Source organism: Thamnophis elegans, chromosome 1 (genome assembly GCF_009769535.1).
Source record: "Thamnophis elegans isolate rThaEle1 chromosome 1, rThaEle1.pri, whole genome shotgun sequence".
Lineage (NCBI taxonomy): Eukaryota > Metazoa > Chordata > Lepidosauria > Squamata > Colubridae > Thamnophis > Thamnophis elegans.
In genome coordinates, this window is record NC_045541.1 from 78,767,920 (window position 1) to 78,790,477 (window position 22,558).

Here is a 22,558-nt window from a genome sequence, read left to right on the forward strand (position 1 = left end):
AAATGCAAGTAGAAAAAGAGGAACCACCTTTGGTGGGAAGATTACAGTGTTCCGTGTTCCTTCGGCGTTTAGTTGTGCCGGCCACATGACCATGGAGATGTCTTCGGACAATGCTGGCTCTTCGGCTTTGAAACTGAGATGAGCATCACCCCTTAGAATCCGGAACGACTAGCACATATGTGTGTGGGGAAGCTTTATAGAATTATTTAGATTAGAAATTTTGTGATCTAAATAATTCTAATATATGCTGCATTTTCCCTTTAAAAACTATGTATTAGAAGCATTTTATATACAATGCTGGCAATTAAAATAATAATAGTCTAATTAGTCTGATTCTTAGATTTCTCCCTCCCCTCCTTCTTTCTTTTCCATCTTCATTTTAAAAAGTTCAGTTCAGATTCTCACTTCTGTTCAGCTATGAAGTTATTTGGATTTGAGCCTAATATATATAATTTGAAGGGCAAAACGTTTTTGGTACTGCAGGGAATCCTATGATGGGGAAGATATGGGATCATCTCTGCAGAAAAATGTGAGTCGAAACTTAGCAGCTGCTGGGTTTGTAAAGCAAGTCAAGCTTGCAACCTCTGTCTCTGCAGAGTGTCTCCCCTGCAGACGAATTCCTCAGGGAGAGAAGAAGGACTTGAATGTTTTGTAGGAGCCTTTCTAGAAAGTTAATCAAGCTGAGCTAATGTTGTAATTGAAGGGGTAAACAGAGGTCAATTGCAAATAAAAGATAAAACAAGTGCCCAGAGAGATAAGTAACTAGAAGGGCTGAAAACCAGGAAATGAAGCAAAAACAGATTGGGGCAAAAGTGAAAATGTGAGGCTGTCAGATGCACTCAAGAGGTTTGCGTTTTCTTAGAGGCAAATGAAATGAAATACATGAGAAATATTATTATTGCATCTTATGTATCCTGCTACCTTCCCCATTTTTTTAAAAAAGGAAAAAAGGATAAATAATGCATGACATACATACAGTACAGTGTGATTAGGGACTTTAATTTTGATTGTTGTGATCACAATAAATATGTTTCACTCTCTTATGGAGAGAAGTATCCAGTAGTGACATTGGCCAGTGGTGGGATTCATTTTTTTTTACTACTGGTTCTGTGGGCATGGCTTGGTGGGCATGGCATTGCATGGCTTGGTGGGCATGGCAGGGGAAGGATACTGTAAAATCTCCATTCCCTCCTGATCAACTGGGACTCAGAAGGCAGAGAATAGATGGGGACGGGGCCAGTCAGAGGTGGTATTTACCGGTTCTCTGAAGTACTCAAAATTTCCACTACTGGTTCTCCAGAATCATTGTGTGCCTGTCCACTACAACCATTGCACAGAGAAAGATGAGCCTTTGTGCTTACACACCATGGTCCAGATTGAGATGTTCAGTTTCTACAATCACAGCTAATCGTTGCTCTTGCTGTGATGGGGATCCCCCCACCTCCCGTCATAGAATGCAGAAATAGCATTAGCAATAGCAATAGTACTTAGACTTATATACTGCTTCATACTGCTTTACAGCCCTCTCTAAGCAGTTTAGAGTCAGCATATTGCCCCCCTCCTAACAATCTGGGTCCTCATTTTACCCACCTCAGAAGGATAAAAGGCTAAGTCAACCTTGAGCCTAGTGAGATTTAGTCTGCCAAATTACAGTCAGCCAGCAGTCAGCAGAAGTAACCTGCAGTACTGTACTCTAACCACTGGGCCACCGTGGCTCATCTCGCAAATATGATTCTATTGTATGTTTTTCTCAAATGGCCCACACTTAGCTAATAGAAAATGAACAGGAAGAGGAACAAGTAACATGAAAAATAATGGAGGAAGTGAAAGATTTTGACTAAGCTCCTGGCTTGTTTTTTTCATCAGAGTTGTGACTTAGAGAGTTTATTTTTATTTATTTTTTAAATTTATCTCCCTCCTTTTCTACTTTATAAGTAACTCAAGGGGGCGAACATACATAGTGCCCCTTCCTCCTCCTGTTTTTCCCACAATAAAAACCCTGTGAGGTGGGTTGGGCTGAGAGAGAGTGACCGGCCCAAAGACACCCAGTTGGCTTTCATGCCTGAGCCGGGACTAGAACCCATGGTCTTCGGCTTTCTAGGCCAGCACCTTAACCTCTGCACTAAACTGCCTCTTGTGTTATATCAAGAGATACGCACAAAACAGAAAATGTATTATAAGCTGAGAATGGCCCATGTTTTGTCAGAATGCTACGTGGTTAAATGTGTTCCAACTGGGACAAACATTTGGTGTTCTGTTAGGACAGATCTTACACATTTTGGCTGTTCTGCCTATAGGAAACAATGGGAACACAGGGATCAGATCCTTGCTTTCTCTGACTGATCTAGCTAGATCAGAGACTGGGACCTTCTGTCATTGGCTTTTATAAAGTTAGAAGGTTCTAAGAACATTGCTGAGGATGGAAATTACAGTGTAATCTGTCTCTGTACAATGAAAGTGAAATGAGGATGTGGAAAGGCTTGTAAGTAAACACAGGAGGTCTCATCTATTGTGACTATCCCTCAGGTGTTGCTTGAGAGACTAGAAAAATAAGTGGATAAGCCACTTATATCCAAGTGAGGAGTTTGGGGACCCTTCCTTGTGCAATGTACTCTAGTGAGTCAATGGCTGGCTATGACTATAATCAATATGATTCAGTATCAAAAGAACAGTATTTTTTCTCAGATTTCTGGTTGATTTTTTTTTTTTGCATATTTCTGGGTGATACCTAGCAGGACTCAGTTACTTTATGGTGGGTATGATAAAAGGTCTAGCAAGGCAAAGTCTTAAGGAAGTTCATTTGTTCTGCTCTCTCATTCTACTGGTGGACAAAAAGCATCCTGTTAAGCAATTATGCCAAACCTTGGCTTGGATTGGTTAAAGCTGGTGATTGGATTATGTCCTATCAAGTCATTTTCCACTCCTGACAGCAACATAGATTTTTTTTTCTCATGACTATCTATACCTAACCTGATCTTCCAGTCTTCCAATCCCTGAGTCATCCACCTTGCTGCTGGTCAGCCTCTTCCTCTCTTTTTATATGGAGCCGAGGTGGCGCAGTGGTTAAATGCAGCACTGCAGGCTACTTCAGCTGACTGCAGTTCTGCAGTTCGGCTGTTCAAATCTCACCAGCTCAGGGTTGACTCAGCCTTCCATCCTTCCGAGGTGGGTAAAATGAGGACCCGGATTGTTGTTGGGGACAATATGCTGACTCTGTAAACCGCTTAAAGAGGGCTGAAAGCCCTATGAAGTGGTATATAAGTCTAACTGCTATTGCTATTGCTATCTTTCCGTCTATCTTTTCCATCATTAGAGCCTTTTCCAGAGAACTTGGACTTTGCATAATGTTTCCTGATATATTTTTTTTACCTTCCTCTGGTGCATTTTAGGTATTGACCAAGCTAATTGAATGCACTTCTGTTTTCTTGGCAATATACCAAATAGACTGCACCTGCTCTAGAGTCAGGATTGGCATTTCTTGGCTGTTAGTCAGAATTATATGCTGGAATGGGGCTGTGGTTGCTACTGCTTTACAAACCTCTCTAAGTGGTTTACAGAGTCAGCATATTTTCTCCAGAGTCAGCATATTGCCTTCATTTTACTGATCTCAGAAGGATGGAAGGCTGAATTAACTTTGAGCTGGTGAGGATCGAACTCCTGGATTAGCCATTCACTATAAGCTGTTTAATGAGCTGGCCAAGCAAAAGAAAACTCCAGCAACAAGGTGTCTTCTTCACCCTCTTCTATTCTCCTAGGAGGACAATTTGCTCCTTCAGTAATACTGCATTCTAACCACTGAGCCACCATGGCTCATAAGATCCAAGGTTCCTTTCAATTAAACATTGTTCTATTTGACCCCATCCTTACCCTGCCTTGAAATAAATTAATAAAGAAAACCGAAATGCTTTTTGATCATCCAAGACCTTCAGTTAGCCCATAACTCTAGTGTGAAGTTTGACACCCGCATCTGAATTCCATGGAATTCTCATGGAATTTGTTTGAAGGAAAGGAATTGCTTCAGACCTAGCTTCCACATTCATTCATTCATTCATTCATTCATTCATTCATTCATTCATTCTACATGTCTACTCACTCAACATGTAACTCTTGAGTGGCTAACATCATGTTAAAAAGAACAGAATCACCAGAACAAAAATTAAAAACATACCATGCCTAAGATAGCTCAGGTGTCTATATAAGTAAACCTTCTGAGACTGGATTAACCTAAACTCTTGACCCATTGCCCAAGGGAAAACTATTGTAAGCCACCTAGAATTGGGATTTTAAGAAGAGTGACAGTACAATATAAATCTTTTAAGTGCTGTACAAAAAAATGGCATGGTCAGAGCCATTCACTGTAAGCTGTCCAATGAGCCGGCCAAACAAAAGAAAAATCCAGCAACACGGTGTCTTCTTCACCCTCTTCTATTCTTCTCCTAGGAGGACAATTTGCTCCTTCAGTAATTTTGGGGTGATTTGACCTGCAAGCATCTTGGAAGTTTTGCTTTTTTACCTCAGGCACAACTACTTCCCCAAGTTTCTATTTAGCTGAAAGAGGTAGAGATGCACTATTAAATATGCAAATTAAAGAACAGTGCTATATCATACAAAACATAATGCAGTGCTGACATCGCATGGAGAGATGACAGAATCATAGGCAGATAAAAGTACTTAAAAGGAGGGGATTCATGCCAGAAAACCAGAAAGAACATTCACCCATTATAAATGAGCGTTTTCTCCCCCTTCCTGCAACAATCTCAATTTCTATTAGGCCAAAGGTCTAAATTTCAGAGGTTGCTCTAAATATCCATGAAATTTCAGAAAGCCTTCCAACCTAAGGCTATTATTATAATTTAATCCTTCTTCCCCCCACTGCTTAAAGGCTCAAACAAGTCTCTTACGGTGCTCAGTGGTTAATCCATCTCCCTTTAGCACAGACTGTTGCTGTGTTAAATTCTGTGAGCTCCACTGGAGATGTATCAGTGGAATACTGTATCTCTGAGCATCTGAAATGTTGGAATCCAAAGCTATATCCTTACTATATCCTTTTGTATTTTATTCAGGTGTAGGCATTATGACCCCAATGTCTCTCTTGGGTGAATTTTGAAAGCCCAGCAGCTGGTGGAAACTCTGTTAGCGCTCTACCAGATTAAGAGGGTCAGGAGGGCACCGAATGAACTGATATTAACTGGAGGCTTGTTCTTGAAAAGAATCCTATTGGTGTCTTTATTAAAGTTATCGCAACTAAAACCACAAAGTGTATTTGACTTGCATGTGGATATATCCCAAATCTAGATAAAACTTTTCCTCTAATGATATTAATCTTGCTACACTTTAGAAATAACTGACACAGAAGAGTTATAAAACTGTTTTTTTTAAAAATACCCATATGTTATATTATTACCATGTGTTCCCGAAAATAAGACAGGTTCTTGTTTTCTTTTGATCTTGAAATAAGCACTTGGCCTTATTTTCGGGGAGGTTTTATTATTTTTGAGGTGCAGGAGGCGGTGAATGTGGTCACCTCATGGCTGATGCTGTGTTGCATATTTTCCGGGAGGGCTTATTTTCAGGGAGGGCTTATTTTAGCACATGCGCTCAAAAGCCCGATTAGGCTTATTATTCGGAGAGGTCTTATTTTTTGGAAAACAGGGTACATTCTCTGTTTACTTGTTTATTCTGTAAAGGTAGGTAAAGATTCTTTGGAATCAAAAGTCCCTTACTCCTGCTTTCTTCTCTCTCTCTATTTGTTTTGCCTTCCAAGTGTAGTCCTCAGCCCTATGGTCTTATGCCCATCCCTGTCCAACCACAAACCATTTTTTAACTCAGTCAAAGTTGGTCAGATACCCTTTTGTGGCTAGACTTTTTAGTACTCAATTCCTGTACTGTGATTAAACAATTGGATTTAATACAGGGATGGGTTCTGGCTTATTTTACTGCCAGTTCGCTCAGGAATGTGCTTCAGGCATGTGCTTTGGGCATGCACATGCTTGATGCATGCTATGTGTGCTCTTGATGTGCACTATGCACACATGCACAGTAGTAAAACATTGCTTCTGCGCATGCACAGATGCAAAAAACAAGATGGTGGTGCCTATGGCACCGCCCATAGAACCAGTTCGGGTGTGTGGACAGCCGAGTTGCTACCTACTCGGCTGAACTTGTCTGAACCTATAGGAACCTACCTCTGATTTAATAGAGTGGCAAGTGAATTTAAGGTGTTCTGTTTCTCAGCATTTGTCCTACTTGATTGCAGAATTGGGTTGTTTTGCACTGGGCTTGTCCAGTTCTTACAGCCATAGATACTGCTGCAAGGAGTTTTGATTTTCAGCTGGCTTGTCTTGTAGCTTGATGCTGATTTCGGCTGAGAGCAGGTGAGTGATCCTGGGTCATCTAGCTAGTCTCTATGCCTAAAGGTAGACTAGCATCTGAGCCTCTCCACTCCTAAGCCATCACCTTAATCACCACGGCATGCTGGCTTTCAGCCAGAGAATCCAATTATATACTAAATAAAATAAATTAGAAGCATGAAATTTGACATATTCAGAATACTAGGGAATTTTAAGTGCTGTTCAAGTGTTACGACAGCTTAAAATTTCAGCTTTCCCCTGCCTATGGCTTTGCAATTCTAGGTTTGCATATTGAATGTCACAGCCGTAATTCTGCTTACATTTACTCAAACAGAAGCAAAACACTCTTCAGTCTTCCTATCAGGGCAACTTCTGCCTAAGAGTTCCACTGGTATTCAAACAGAAACATCCTTCAGAAATTCTATTCATCGTATTAAGGTTGGAGGAAATGGATAATAGGAACTTTATATACAGAGCTGCGCCTTCTTCACCCATTTCAATTTTCTTACTGGCTATGGTATTCTGGGATTTGAAGTCCACTCATCTTAAAATGGCCGAAGTTGCCATAGGTGAACCCAATATGCTAATATTCTCATTTAACAAGAGAGAATTTGCCATTCAAAATAGTGATGACTTTTCAGCATCCCTTGTTGAAGAAAAAAAAAGGGGGGGGGTCTTTGTTAGATACAATAGCAAATAAAGGTCATTATTATGGTGGCCCAATATTTTTATGTTGTTGTTTAACTTCCAAATCCATTTTAAGTGGAATTCATTTCATAATCTTAAAAATAAATTTAGGTAATGTAGTGGTATTTGGATGCAATTGATGAGTTATAAAATAACATTTAATAACGCACTATTTTAAAGAATAAGTGTATTAAAACTCCTCCTTCGTTGACAACTAAATCAGTTGCCAAATGTTTGGGGAGGAGATTTGACAAGACTTTGAAAATCATGATGGAAGCTCAAGTATAAACCATCCTTTTCTCAATAGTAAGAATCTCTATATCTTTCCAGAGCCAACTTATATAGGAGGATAACGCACCCTGTAACACCAGGCAGAGATAAAACAAGGGGTCTTATAAAGTGAAGTGATTGGCAGTTACTTTATGAGTTCAATTGATGCTATGAGTTGTTGATGCTATTATTAAGGCTCTCAAGTATCTCAAGAAATGCTTTCTGCAATATGTATCCTTGATACTATGATCATCTTTGGATGTCTTTGTCCAGGTGCCTTCATAAAGTAAGGGTAGGAGGATATTGCAAAGCCTCACTTGTATTTATTTATCAATTAAACTTATAGGCCACTCAACTCATAGTGATTCTGAATGATGTACTAGATGAACACAGTGCAATATCAAGAAAAAGTGATAACTCAGAAACTAGCGTATCAAACATATTAAATAAAATTTCCAGACTAGCATATGTTTTCTAAGCTTAACATCTGGAGAAAATTCCAGTCTTTAAGGCCCATTTAAAAGATATCAGAGACAAGGCAGTTTAAATGTCCAACACGTATAGTCCCAGAGAACAGATGCTTGATGGAAAAGGTATACCGGCTTCTTACCATGAAATGACCCATTCTGTCAGATATTACCACATAGGCAGATTCAATGGGGAAAGAAAAACAGGCCCTATACCCATGATGGTGAACCTATGGCACATGTGCCACAGGTGGCACACGCAGCCATATCATTGGGGACACAAGCGCAGTTCTGGCACGCATGTGCACACTGGCCAGCTAATTTTTGGGCCTTCTGGGTCCTCTGAAAAACAGGCCGTTTCTGGCCTCCAGAGGGTCTCCTGGGGGTCTGGTGCCTGGGGAGGCCAAAAAATGGGTCCACTATTCCATCCCGTGCCAACAGCATGGGGAGCACGGGGCACCACATTGCATGGGCAGAGGGAGGGCACATAGAATTATGGGTGTGGACAAGCACACACATGACCCCCCATGCTCCCCCACTTTTGACACACGATGGCAAAAAGGTTAGCCATCACTGTCGTATACCATACCTTTTCAGTTGTGGGAGTCGTTTTATAGAATGTCCTTAGTGACACATGTTTATTATTAAGTAATAACCTTTCTCTGGTTCTAATAATCATCTCTTCAGCATTGCTGTATTTATCTTTTATTTTTAATGTTCACAGTAAAGTAGATAGCAAAAGGTCCTTGCAGATTTTACGCTGCTATTTCATTGCCAACTATAGGGGGCAGTGCTATCTCCATTTCAAGGCCATTGAGCCAGGGCTGTTCAAAGACATTTCTGCGGTCATGTGGCCAGCATGTCATCATGGAACCGCTGTTCCTTCCCATTGAAGTGGTACCTATTTATCTACTCACATTTGCATGCTTACAGACTGCTAGATTCACATGAGATAGGATGAGCCCGTGAGCTCACCCTATCATGTGACACTTGGGTCTCGAACCTGGGCTGCCAGCTTTCCAGCTGACAAGCCAAGCACCTTAACCACTGAGCAATCATGCCACCCAATGTAGGTAGTGCCATTTCTATATTTCTCTTTTTGCCTTTTCTCCAGTGCTGTTTATGATGTATTTTGTTGTTTTATTGGCTTTGTTGTTTGGCTGTTTGAAACCATTTTGCAATCTACCCAGAACATTTTAAGTATTTAGGAGTTGAAACATATAATAAATAAATAATTGAATTACACTAGTTATGTAAATTAAAGCAATATGTAGGAAATAATTAAATTCTTCCCTCTAAGTAGATTTGCTTGTTTCATTTTTTTCTATTCTGTTTCCCTTGTGTTCTCAAATATTGTAGTGGTTATTTATTTACAGATGTCCAAAGACTGCTGGCTACCATTTAGTTACTTCATTATTTTTGGAGTATTTATAATTTGTTTTTCAAATTCACAATTGAGCTATTTGAATACTTGACAATACATGAAAAGATTACCTAATAATAAGAAACTATAAAATGGCAAACTACTGATACCCTGAGGCAAAAAGCTACTTGAAATAGAAAGTCTAAATAATATGTACGGAGTTTGATTTTTTTGTTTACCCACTACTAAAATTAATTCAGTCTGGAAACTAGGCAAACCTATCTAAGAAGAATATTCTGAAGTCAATTGCAAACAGTTGCAGAGGCCTATTTGAGATGCTGTTTATGTTTATAGCTCTAAAAATCTTAAGGAAGGCCTTCAAGAAGACTTTACCACTGAAGAAGCTTTATGTTGAATAAGATAGAGATATAGTTAGTTTTTAATATAAATGCTAAAAACAGCTTTTTAATATGCCTGGATATAGCAAGAATCTATGCAATGAAACAAAAAGTAAGGCCACAAGAAGAGAATCAACTTAGAACTAAGGAGAAATTTCCTGACATGGAAAACAGTTAATCAGCCTACAGATTCTATGGGTACTCCATCACTACAGAACAGGTTGGACAACCATTTTAAGAACAGGTTGGACAGCCATTTTAAGAGCAGATTGGAAAGCCATTGGCCTGAAATGTCTCCTACTTGAGCAGTCTCCTGGACCTCCAAGATTCCTTCCAACTGTGTTATTCTGTTATACCTAGGTACTCTTTGTTAATCTTTTGTTGTTTCTCAAATGTCTATGGAGGCTTCTTGGCTACAGAAAAAACATTCCATTCCTCACCATCCAGTCAGAGCTTAAGAAGCTTCTTGGATGAGAAGTTAAATGTCTTCAAAGAAAAACAAGAAAGGCCAGTTGCTCCTGAAAAAAGCACTTTTGGGACAAACATGACCTAGATGATGAGAATCTCCATTGACATTTAGCTATACACTTTGGGATGAACATTCTTCCAATGGTGTGGGAGTATGAATGGATTTCTAGAAAAATTGCAGACTACAGGAAAAATGCAGACAACATAGACTCATCCCCAACACCCTGCTTCTGTTTTTCAACAGTGAAGGGACACAGGGCAGAAAATATCCTGCAGCCAAGAAAGCTCCACGTCCATTTGCACTACTCAGGTGACCCTGAGGACACAGATAAACCTCCAAGTGGCCTCAGTGACTCTCAAAGGATAGAAATGATCAGCTGCCTGCAAGGAATATAAACTCTTCCATTCCCCACCATCCACTCAGAGCTGAAAATATAGATAGATAGATAGATAGATAGATAGATAGATAGATAGATAGGTAGGTAGGTAGGTAGGTAGGTAGGTAGGTAGGTAGGTAGGTAGGTAGGTAGGTACGTACATACTGTATATACTCGAGTATAAGCCTAGTTTTTCAGCCCACTTTTTGGGCTGAAAAAAGCCGACTCGGCTTATACTCGAGTCAGTGAAAAATTTGCCCGAAATGGAGGAGAAAAAGGGGCGGGGCCATGCCGCTGGGTGACACTCGTGAATGGCCCAGTGCCCCTGTGAGTTTCCCCTCCCTCTGTGTCAGTTTGCCGCGCAACGCGCACCGCACCATCCCCCCTCCTCACGTTCTAATGTAATGCAGGGCTGTCTTACGATTCCCCTTCCTCCCCCTCCTGCCGCTCTGCAACGATGTCCCACCTCCTCCTTGTTATGGCAAGCAGCCACATAGCGATGTCCCACCTCCTCTGGTACAGTGATCCAATGATAGGAATCACTGTGCCGTGTGTCATAGGAGGCGGGACATCGCTCCCGCGGCTGCACGGGACATCATCATCACAGCGGGACATCAGCATCATGAGGTGAGTGAAGTATTTCATTGAATACACCGCTAGTTTACTGTTTTTCTTTGAAATAAATATTCAAAAACATTATTGGTATCTATTTTTATTTTTGAAATTTACCGGTAGCTGCTGCATTTCCCACCCTAGGCTTATACTCGAGTCAATAACTTTTCCAGTTTTTTTGTGGTAAAATTAGGTGCCTCGGCTTATATTCGGGTCGGCCTATACTCGAGTATATACGGTACATACATTCTCCACTGACAAGGATTCTGGATTTGGCTGTCATAATACTTTCCTCCACATTTCCGTTAGAACACTTTATAGAGGAGATTCGTATGCTGATTGTGCAGAGTTTGAGGTCAAGCACAGTTTCAGCCATTGAGATCCTTCTAATCAAAATAAGGCTAATGAAGAATGAATGCTAATGATCGTATCAGTATCTCCAAGTAAAGCACAAAACAGAAATGTGCTACAGGAAATCCCTACTCAAAGAAGAAAGTTACCTTGGTTCTGCTTGCTTGAAAAAACCTCAAAGGCAGACGTGGGAGAAGGTAAGGGGGGGGGGGATAAATTAGCACAGAGCAAGTGAACAGGACTGAAACATCAATTAAAAGAAAATGAGAGGTGTAATCTCCCTGGTGTGTCCTTTCTCCCATGATTTTTTTCTTTTTGTTTGCACTGCATCAATCCTTTTCAGTTGATCAGTAGACCAAGGCAGCACAGCAGGGCTTGTTATACAGATGCGACCTAATTACAGTTGCATGTTTCTCAAAGATAGCTTACCAAAGAAAGACAGTCAGGGGGTTCTCTCTTGTCTCCTATCACCTCTCTTCTACCTGAGAGGATGGATTAATGAGGCTTGAAAAAAATACCCTACAGATAGACTTTGATGCCTCCATTCTTCAGTGATTAGAGTGGGTAGACAGGACTTCATCCTGGAACTCACTTCTGATGAGAGTTGTGCTATTTTTGCCTCGGAGGCTAAAGCTGGTCCAGTGGGAATAAAAATTATAGGTTCCTCCAGAAGTATATATAAAAAAACAATTGGCACGGTGGCAATAACAATAGCTTCAGTAAAAATAACAACATCCTGCAGTGCCTAGTTAATATGTATAATGTGTTAGTTAACATGCATGATCTGCTTTTCTTATAGCTTACTCTAGTTTTTGTATATCAGATGTATTTATCTGTAGCTTCCGAATGCTCTTCAAGGGTAGCCTCATGTAGAGCACATTGCAGTAGTCCAGACATGAGATGACTACGGCTTGAGTGATTGAGCACAGGGACTCCTGATCTAGGAAAGTCTGCAACAAGTTTTGCGTGCAAAAGCTCTCTTAGCCGCGACTGCTGTTCAAGCAGGAGTCATGAGTCTAGAACTCCCAAGTTGTGGACCGGGTCTTTCTGGGAGAGTGGCACTTACTTTCTCTACCAGTTTGCTTTGATCATGCGCGTGACTTGCACACATGTGCACGGCTTGAAAACGTGCCTAAATAGAACAGCGTAGAGCCAGGGTGGGTAGGCCCACCCATGGTTTCCACTACTGGTTTGGGTGAACCTGTCTGAACCAGCTAAATACCACCTCTGGTACCACCCCATCCAGACAGAACTAAAGATGTTAAAGTCCCCGATCTTGACACTCCGTGCATCCAAAGCCTCACAGTCTTGCCAGGGTTCAGCTGAATCAGATGTACTGTTTTGTGCTAACTCAGAATTTTTCAACCCTGTCATAGCTTTCCGTATCCTTCCATGCCAGGGTCTTTTATGGATTCTTCTTCCTTTATGTATGTGCAGAATGTAGCTCCTGTTTTCCGCTCAAAAGGCTGTCCTTGAAAATGTAGCAGCTTTTATGTTTATTGAGCAGTCTCAATATTACCATGTTACACTGCTGTAAGAACAGCTCTGTGGGTTACTATGGTTTCTACTTTCAGTAAAAGTTGCTGTTCATTATCCACAAAGCCCTATATGACTTGGAGTCTGAGTATCTAAGACATTACATTTCCCAGATAAATTCTGTCTACCCATCTAGAGAACTCAGAAGCATCTAGTGAAGGTCCTCTCCTATCACAAAACATGTTGGGACAGGTCTCAAAATCAGCCAATATTCTCTGTAAGAATATTCCCTATTTTGGAAGATTTCCCTTGCTTATTCAAGGCAAAGATGGCCCTGCTGCTTCTAGCCTTCCAAAAGCTAGCGAAGACCTGGCCCTTTGGAAAGAAATAATTCCTACCCATAGCATGTACCAAGAAGACTGGCTACTAAGATAGCTCCTACACTGATATTTATCACATTTTCAGTCTTTATTTTCCTTTAAAAAGCACTTGAAAATATATACAATCAATCCAATATTATACATCCAGGAACACACATATTTTTTGTACTGCCTCTTTATATAGCTGGCACAAAGTCTTTCCAAAAAATATTGAAACTTGAAATACATATTACATACCATCAGAAGAAGTGATCAGAACAAGAGATTTGAGGGAAACAAGATAAGAGAAGGAGAGGTAGAGGTGGATTCCTACCGGTTCCGATTGGTTCGGCCGAATAGATAGTAACTTGCCTGGCCACACCCCAAAGTGGTTCTATCTTGGTTTTTTTGCTTCTGCACATGTGCAGAAGCATTTTTTTTACTGTGCATGTGCATATAATGCGTATCAAGTGCCTGCGCAAAGCACGTCCCTGAGCGAACCGGCAGTACCAGAGGTTGGAACCCACCCCTGGTCTGGGGTTGGAGTCAAGAGAGGAATTAGCCTGGAGTCATTATGTTTCCACATGTGATTCAAGTCCATTAACTCTTATCTAGCACCAATTTAGTGCTGACTGTTAACTGATTCGATTCTTGTGTATGGACATGAGCAATAAATCATCTTAACTGGTCCTGATTCTTCCTGTCTGATAGAGAGGGCATAATTTTCTCTCCCCCAACAGGAGCTTGGTTTTGCCAAAAGCCAGATCTACTGTATATGCTACTGCCACAATAGTTCATTTCCTCCCAATGTGCTGTTGTCATTGGGTTTTGTTTTGCCCTATCTAGATTGCTTTTGGATAAGCAAGTGTGAAAGATTGGTTTGGTTTCAGTAACTAGCTATAGTAATCTTAGAATTACTTCTTTTGTCCTTCCATGACACTGAAAGAAGTGTTTCAGGTTGCTTTTAACCAAGCTATTAAGTCTAAAATCAGCTTGATTTGTGTCTGTGTTTTCTAGAGTGAGTGAAGTGAGTAAGTGAAGAGAGTTTGCACATGTGTACCTATGTCTGCAATGGAAAAGGAATTAAGGATGCTGATTCCTCTATTTTATCTATCTGTTGTTTTCAGCTTAGGCAGAATATGTAAGAATTCCAGTAAGGCACCAAAATGCTTGGTTAGATAAGTCTGTAATTAAAGTTGATATTCAGTTTAAGAACAATTATTGCAAACATTCCCAAGAATAGCCTATTATGTTAGCATTGATGAGCCAGTGGTTAAAATTGCCTCATTAAAATGTGGAACACTTTCATTAGTCCATTAAAGAAATTTGATCTATCCTTGTGTACAGTTAGAAACAACAACATATATTTTGGGTATCACTTGTTAACAGGCTATAATCTTATGCATAATAATAATAGCTAAGTTCCTTTAAGCAAACAAACACTGGGTTAATTAGAAGACAAAAGTAGTTCATCCTATTGGTTTTAATGTACAATGAAATTCTTGATTTCTATGGCTATAATGACTTTAAATTTATAAAAAGGGTAACAGTTAACCCAGAGGATAAATATGGTATATTGCTGAATGTTCAGACAAAACAGTAGTGTTAAAGAATATTATCATTTCTTAATTTTCTTCCCTATATTAAATTCCATTGTGATGTTGGTACTAATGCTTGCTTTAACATCAGATTTAATATCCCTTCTCAAGATTCTTTATGAGAATTAATCAATCCTTGTAGAGTCCCTTGGAGGCAAATAAGTAAACATGATTATGCATATACAATGAGAGAGTTTAAGTCATTAAATGCTGAAATTTGGTTCCTTGTTAGCGTATATTTGGAGACTATTTCCCAAAAGCATTCCCTATAGTGACAGGAAGTTTATTTCACCATCTATGACTATGTGGTATTATCTGGCAGTTTTATATTTGTGGATTTTGAATGGTGTAATAGATGTCCGTGTGTGACAGTTCATGACCTGGAAGACATGGTAACAAAGTCAGCCAATGAATAGGTATAGCAACTAAGTCAGCCAATGAGGGCTGTTTGGAAACTGAAACGGTATTTGCTGTGTTAACAACAAGGAGACAGCTAGGAGCTTGGCTATGGCTTAGCTCTGCAGCTCTGAACTGAAACTGAAACTGTTCTCTCCTCTGCCTGTGTTTGCTAGTATTTACTACCACGTTGGAAAACCTGCTTTTGGTATTGCATATTTACTTCATGTGTTATATTATATAAAAAGAAAAGTTAATGAATCCTGCTGAATCAGTTACCTGTGTGTGCTTTCTGGATGGGATTGCTGCAACAAAAACTAACAATAGACCCTGTAGGCAGCCTTTCCCAGTATGATAACATAGATCAGTGGTTCTCAATCTGTGCTCTGTGGACCCCTGGGAGGGCATGATGTCATCACAGGGATCTGTGAAGAAGATCTTGAAGAAATGTAATGTTTTAAATATTAAGTCTTGGTGGTCCATGGTCAAAAAAGGTATTCAAAGGGGGGCCATGGTGAAAAAAAGGTTGAGGATCACTGACAGAGATGAATTCCATCTTCCATACAAATCTTGGGAATTGTTCCAACATTAATGAGCAATAGAACACTTTTCTCCCCATTCCTTATTTATATTTATATACATACACATACTGTCAAACAACTCATGTAGGACTGTCAGAAAGCTATTCCAGAGGTTTTGGATCACCAGAGACCCAAAGCTACTCTTATATATATCATATTTTTCAGAGTATAAGATGCTCTGGAGTATAAGACGCACCTTAGTTTTTGGGGAGGAAAAAAAATTCTGCCTCTGCCTATCAGCATCTATTGATATTATTTGCAGCCCCCAAAGCTCAGTTTGAGAGGCTGAGTTTGCAGCCTCCAAAAGCTCCATTTGAGAGGACACTCAGAGGCCGAAGGGTGGAGGCTGGCAAGTGGGCAGGGCTACATTCGGTTATAAGACACACCCAAATTTTCACCCTCTTTTAGGGGGGATAAGTGTGTTTTATACTCTGAAAAATATGGATACATTTTTTAAAAATAGTTTCACTTGAGGTGTGGTGTAGTAGGTGATCCCAAAAAATGTGAGGAAGGGGACATGAGTTTTTATGTGATGTACAATATAGGAATTAATTGATATGACTGTTGGGAATAAAAAGAAAGAAATTGTGATGTATTAGTCTATCTTTCAGCATTTACCTCCAGAATGTGAGCTCCCTCACTAGCCTTCATGTTGAAAGATTATGCCTCTTCTTCAATGCATTTACACAGCAAACAGAATAAAAGTTACAACTTCATGCATGCTTATTTTGCAGGACTAATTTCCATAAATGAATATGTAGGATCTGTTTATTAACTTCCAGAGTGTACTCCCTCCCAATAATGCCCTATATCTTTTTAAGTATCTATGTGTAGGCGTATTTACCATCTATAGAATTTGTCAGGGTGCCATTAACAGGTGCATCTCCTGAATATTTCCTCCTGCTATTTTGTTCTTGAGCCAATCTTTCCCTTTCTGCTTCCTTGGGGTTTATTTCTTTTCATAGAAAAGACCCGAGAGCTTTCATCAGGTTTTCATTAAAAACGAAAAGATGATTTTAGCTTCACTTTTGTCGTCCTGTCCTCCCCCACCCACCCCAACACCGCCTTTTCTTCCCTGACCTAAAATTATAAGCTCTGCTTCTAGTGGAGCTCAGTGTTTGAGATCAAAGGAAACTTGTCGACTAGGCTAATGTTGGCACAGGGGAAGCATAGATATTTTCTGTCCCAGACAACAGATGTTTCTGCAACCTTGCTCTTGGGTATGTGGGAGCTGACAGGAGGAAATGCCATCTAAATCATGGAGTTAGGGAGATTTTTGGAAGTAACAAATATATATATATATAGGTTTTAATCAGAAAAAAAGTAGTTGTGTAGTTGATATTTAAAGAAATTAAGAGTTAATCAATCTAAGTCACTCTTCTTCAGGTTTGATAACTTTAAGATATGTGGACAGTGCTGCCTGGGAAATTCCGGGAGTTGAGGTTCACACTTGTTAAAGTTACCGATATTGAAAACCATTGAACTAAATATTATAACATTGGGAGTGTTTAAAACAGAATGATGCTGCTCTTAGTGTTGGTGATTTGTAATTCAATTTATGGAGTTAATGAAGCCAGAAAACTGACAGGTGATCCATTTATTCCATTGTCTATAGCAAAACATACTAACTGAGAAAACAGCAACAATTTAGATATTCTGTTCTTATTAAAGAAAGTAAGTAAGTACCGTGTTTTCCCAAAAATAAGACAGGGTCTTATTTTCTTTTGATCCCCAAAATAAGCACTTGGCCTTATTTTCAGAGAGGTCTTATTATTTTTGAGGTGCAGGAGGCGGCGAACATGGTCACCTCATGGCTGCTGCTGTGTTGCAATATTTTCAGGGAGGGCTTATTTTCAGGGGAGGTCTTATTTTAGCGCATGCGCTCAGAAGCCCAATTGGGCTTATTATCCAAGGGGGTCTTATTTTCAGGGAAACAGGGTAGATAAGTAAGTTAAGATTCTGCAAAAATAAACATTTAAGTGAATTGGCCTAATAATTTTGTGAACATTATAATGAAATTAAAATGAAGCTCTGAATTGCAAAATGATAACAGTTTCAGCACTGAGTAAATTTGATCTTTGAATTGTTTATAAAGAGAAAGTCTAACATGCTGCTGTATTAAGGAGCTAAGAAATAAATTTTAAAATCAGGATACATATTGATAGAATTGGGGAGCTGTGTGCTATCTCAAAGTTCATATACTGTGTATTCCAAAATGATGATATCAGGCTATTTTAAGACTTCACAGAGTAGCTGCTCTTACAGAAATGAATACAATGAAAGTTTGTGGAAAGTAGCAACACAATTGTCATACATTGAAAATTAAGTAATGATTAATGATTTAAACAATAATGGTTAATGGTTTTGACAGACTAGAGTTGCATCACTGAGCCAAAACCCCTCTGAGTCTAAATAGCTACAGTCTTCCATTCCTAAGCAATTCTGTTAAGAGATTATCATGTTTTCCCCCAAACTGATGCACCCTAACCTAACAGGACACCAAACAGCTGAAATACTAAGCTGAACTCTTAAGCTTATACATTCCACAACGTAGTAATGAAGACAAAGGTCTTCAAGGAGAGGAAGATAAAAGGGCTGAGTTGACATGAACACTTGAATAAATTATCCAGTTTGGGGTATAATGGGGTTGTTTATTTTTGTAAGAAATGTATATCCTCTCTCTGTCCCTGCCCTCCAGCTTGAACAACTGCAATTCTGGGTGGTTTACCTATGAAGGAAAGGAAGAAGAGGAAGAAGAAATAAATAAAATAAATAAATTCAATTAAAATTAAGACAAATCCTTACTAGATCATCTATTACAGTGATGGCTAACATTCACGAAGTCATAATGCAATGTGCACGCTCCCCAAGTGCCCTGCCCCCCCATGTGCATGTGACCCCTGTACATGCATATGCAACCCCCCCACACACACATAACCCCCAGGGCATGCATGTGTTTCTCCTGCATGCATCCTGTGCATGCACAGCAGAGACCCAAAAACCAGCTGGCTGGTGGGAGGCACACATGCATGCATGGTGGAGCTGAGTTGGGGCGACGGCTCACATGTCCACGGAGAGGGCTCTGTGTTCCACTTCTGTCACACATGCCATAGGTTGTCATCACAGATCTATTACCGTCCTCCACACAGGGACTCCCATCATCTTGACCCCAACAGCAAAGGAAATAGGCAGGTTTTAATGTCTTTCTGTGTGCTGGAGGAGAAGGGTGATCCTTCCAGAGAGTAGGTGTCTCCTCAATCCCATCAGATGGCATTGTCTCAAAGAAGGGACCTGAACAGTGTCCACCTTGACAGACTGAATGAGCAGGCAGTCATTCTCCAGGAGAAGTGGAGGTTCTCCAGGTTTTTTTTTCATTCTCCCACTTGATTTGTTCCTGCTTTGAGATTTATGAAGACCTGGTCTTAAGAGTCAAGTTCTGGATCATGTGCACAGCTACCAGAGTTTGATTTCCAGAATTTCCCACCATTGACATTTGCTGTCTTTGCTAAATTCAGCTCTAGCAAAAATTGCCTACCTGTAGTGACAGCTTTGTAGGGAGGGTGCAATTATGAACAGAGGTACAGAGATAGTGTTGCCTTTATGGCCTTTCAAGCAATAGCATTTTTTTTTAAAAAAAAAACCCTAACTCACTGACAGCATTTCAAAGCGTTCATGAGTGCCCCCTGCAGATAAGCCTTATTTCTTTTCTGCTCACTGAATGAGTGCAGTTGTTATCCGAACAGCTGAAACTACACTGGACTATGGAGAGAGAAAAAATCCCTGACATGTATTAGCAATAGCACTTAGACATAGTGCATATACATAGTGCTTTTACAGCCCTCTCTAAGCTGTTTACAGAGTCAGCATATTGCCCCCAACAATCTGGGTACTCATTTTACCCTCCTCTTCCTTCTTTGGCATTATCTTCAAATTCTGACTATAATTCTCAAATTGCCTTAGACACCTTCCTATCCCAAATAATAATCTTAATAATCCAAAATCATTTATTATGATTTTTTTAAAAAAAGAGAATAGTTATATTTTAAAGTGTTTTTTTAAGTTTCTCTAGAATACAATATCCATTTATATTTGTGAGAAAATAAAAAAATGTATTTATTTGATAATTTTATTTGCCACCCATCTCAGATGGGGCTACCCTGGGCAATTTACAACAATAAAATGGGGAAAAAATTGAAAACGTAACAATAGCAAAGGAATAAAACAATATAAATAAACAATGGAAGTACAATAATATGAAATTTAAAAAGATGGGCAGTAGGAAGAACAGGAGAAAGGTACGTTCAGCTAATTAGTCCAGTAGCCACCTCCAGTGAGGTACTTCCCTATTGGATCCCCATGATAGAGCCAAGTTTTCAGGTCATTGTGGAAGGATAGGAGGGTGGGGGCAAATCTCATCCTAGGGGGTCAGGATGTTCCAGAGGGCTGGCGCTACCCCAGAGAATATCTTCTGACCTTGGCATCCCCAGAGCATGAAGCAAACCCCTGGTCCTGACAAAAAACCCCTTTTTTTAAATTTACAGTGTATTCTGCTCATTCACATCCAGCAAAGTCTTTCAAGGGAGGATTTATAGTCACAGACCTGGCTTGGACAGCTGACAGGCCAATATCTGCAAAACCTGGCAAGGAGTCTCGGAGAGTCACAAACTAATTAAGCAAACTAACTGTCTCCTGCAAACTCCATTCCCCTTTCGCTCCTCTTTTATTTCCTCTGGGAGGGGTCATTCATCGTTCACCTGTGGCCTTACTCCCAAGCCAACCCCTATTCTTTAGCTGTTCCCTTCATCTGGCAACTCTGTGCATGTGCACACTGGAAACAGGCTCCAGCTGTTTGTCTGCCTCACTGATGCCTGCCTCTGAAGGCAGCTGATAACTGACCCCCTCTCTGCCTCCAACACAGAGCCCTCATCAGAGCCTTCACCCAGACTCCAGGACTGACCCATATTCCTCCCCAACCTCCTCACTGTCCAAATCTGCTGCCAGGCCTGCTGGCCACTGGTGGGCCACAACAGAATGGTCTTCTCCTGGATTCCCTCAGTTGGAGTTCCTTGACCGATGGGATCTTCATCAGGCTTCCTCTACCAGCATGTATAGCGTTGGCTTGTCCTAATGTGATGAGATCGTTCATCAAGTAATCTAGACCTAAGTCGTGGAGGGCTTTAAAGGTCGTAACCAACATCTTGAACTGCACCCAGAAGCAAACTGTTAACCCGTGCAGCTTGTGAACATGAGTCATTCAACAGGTCCCAAAGATTGCTAATGCTGCTGTATTTTGTACCAGTTGAAGCTTCTGAATGCATTTCAAGGGTAGCCATGTAAAGCCCATTGCAATAATTCAGATGAGTAATTCATTTGAATGTTTATCCTATGTTTTAGGAGAACACTGATTCAATGGAATATTTTGGGGGTTGGGGGGGGGACAATGTAGACTGGTGTTTTGTGTCTCTAAATAACTCCTCTGCATCTACAGGTGCTCTGAATTAGCTAGGTTGTTCTTTTGAAAGACATCTGTAGGCTTAAAAAGATAAATACAGTATGCTAAGACAATGGCTTTCTTGCAAATTATGGATGATGGAAATAATTATGCAATTTTGTTGATAATTGGAGCTCTTGAAAACCAAGATAAAGAATGAGTTGATCCTCCCTACATAATTAAGCTTTAGGTCTTTAATAAAATGTCCTGCCAGATTGAATTCAGTATGACCTGCTTTCAAATAAAGATGCTCAAGCTTACCTTTATTACGCACTAGACATTTTGTTAGATATTTCAATATTGTTACCTATTGCAAGCTTTTATCATACATTAATGAAATATATGTAGATCCAAATACTGCAATTTAGACACTCCAATATTCTGATTTATCTAGTAGATTAGGGAAAACTGAATTGCATAAACTGTAGGAAAAGTTAAATGTCACACTTATACTTTTGTTTCTGCAGGCCAAATGTATCCATTATTGTGTGAGGAAGAAGGGCCAATAAAAGTGTGTGTGTATGTGTGTGTGTCCAAGAGATTTGAATAAGATGTAGTTGTCAACAGCCATAGAAGTGAATATGCCTCTAACCAATGTTCTTTCTTTTTCTCTTCCGCAGGACTTGTGAAGTTGGGAGTTCATTGTGTAACATGTCAAAAGGTCGCTATAAAAATTGTCAACAGGGAGAAGCTCAGTGAATCGGTGCTAATGAAGGTAATTTTCCAAAGGGAGATCTGGAAAAAAAGACACGCAGTCGGCTCAGTGATTTTTGTTCTTTGCAAAATTAATATCTTTAATTAAATTTAACAAACATTCTTGTCAGTGTTAACACTGTGCATTGCATAATAATGCCTTCTGCAGAGAGGAGATAGCAAACTGAAATGTAAAAAGATAGTGTATTTCTCTGGTTTGATTAAGACCAAAAAATAACATCCAACCATCAATAATTGACTGTGAAAATATTAGTTATAAAGTTATCCTTTATTGCAGGAGCTGTTTCCCTTGCTTTAGAAATCTGAAATTAAATTTTTGATTAGCCAGAGACTTTCATCTTGGGAAGACCTGGTTAGATCACACCTTGTCAACTTTAGATTTCAGCCCTCACCAATCATGGGGGGGGGGGGCAGACTTGGTTGTCTAACCTGCCATCGGTGCCTTGTAGACGCTTTTGAATTTCAAGCAGAGAATTGTCCCATGCTGTTGTATGGTTCAACTAAGGCCTTAGACTCTTCTTGGAATGAGAGGGTGACTATGGCTTTGGATCAAATTGCATCTGTGTAGAGGCCTCTTGGTTTTCAGAGGAATTCTTGGAA

General features: G+C 39.9%; 1 protein-coding gene across 1 annotated transcript in view; it reads left to right on the forward strand.

Moving 5' to 3' along the window:
* The window catches only part of BRSK2 (BR serine/threonine kinase 2), a 458,442-nt gene that overhangs the window by 215,826 nt on the left and 220,058 nt on the right, over positions 1-22,558 (forward strand). The window contains exon 2 of the mRNA XM_032222893.1: positions 21,865-21,959. Within this exon, the coding sequence (XP_032078784.1) occupies positions 21,865-21,959 (95 nt within the window). The remainder of the gene's footprint in view (positions 1-21,864; positions 21,960-22,558) is intronic.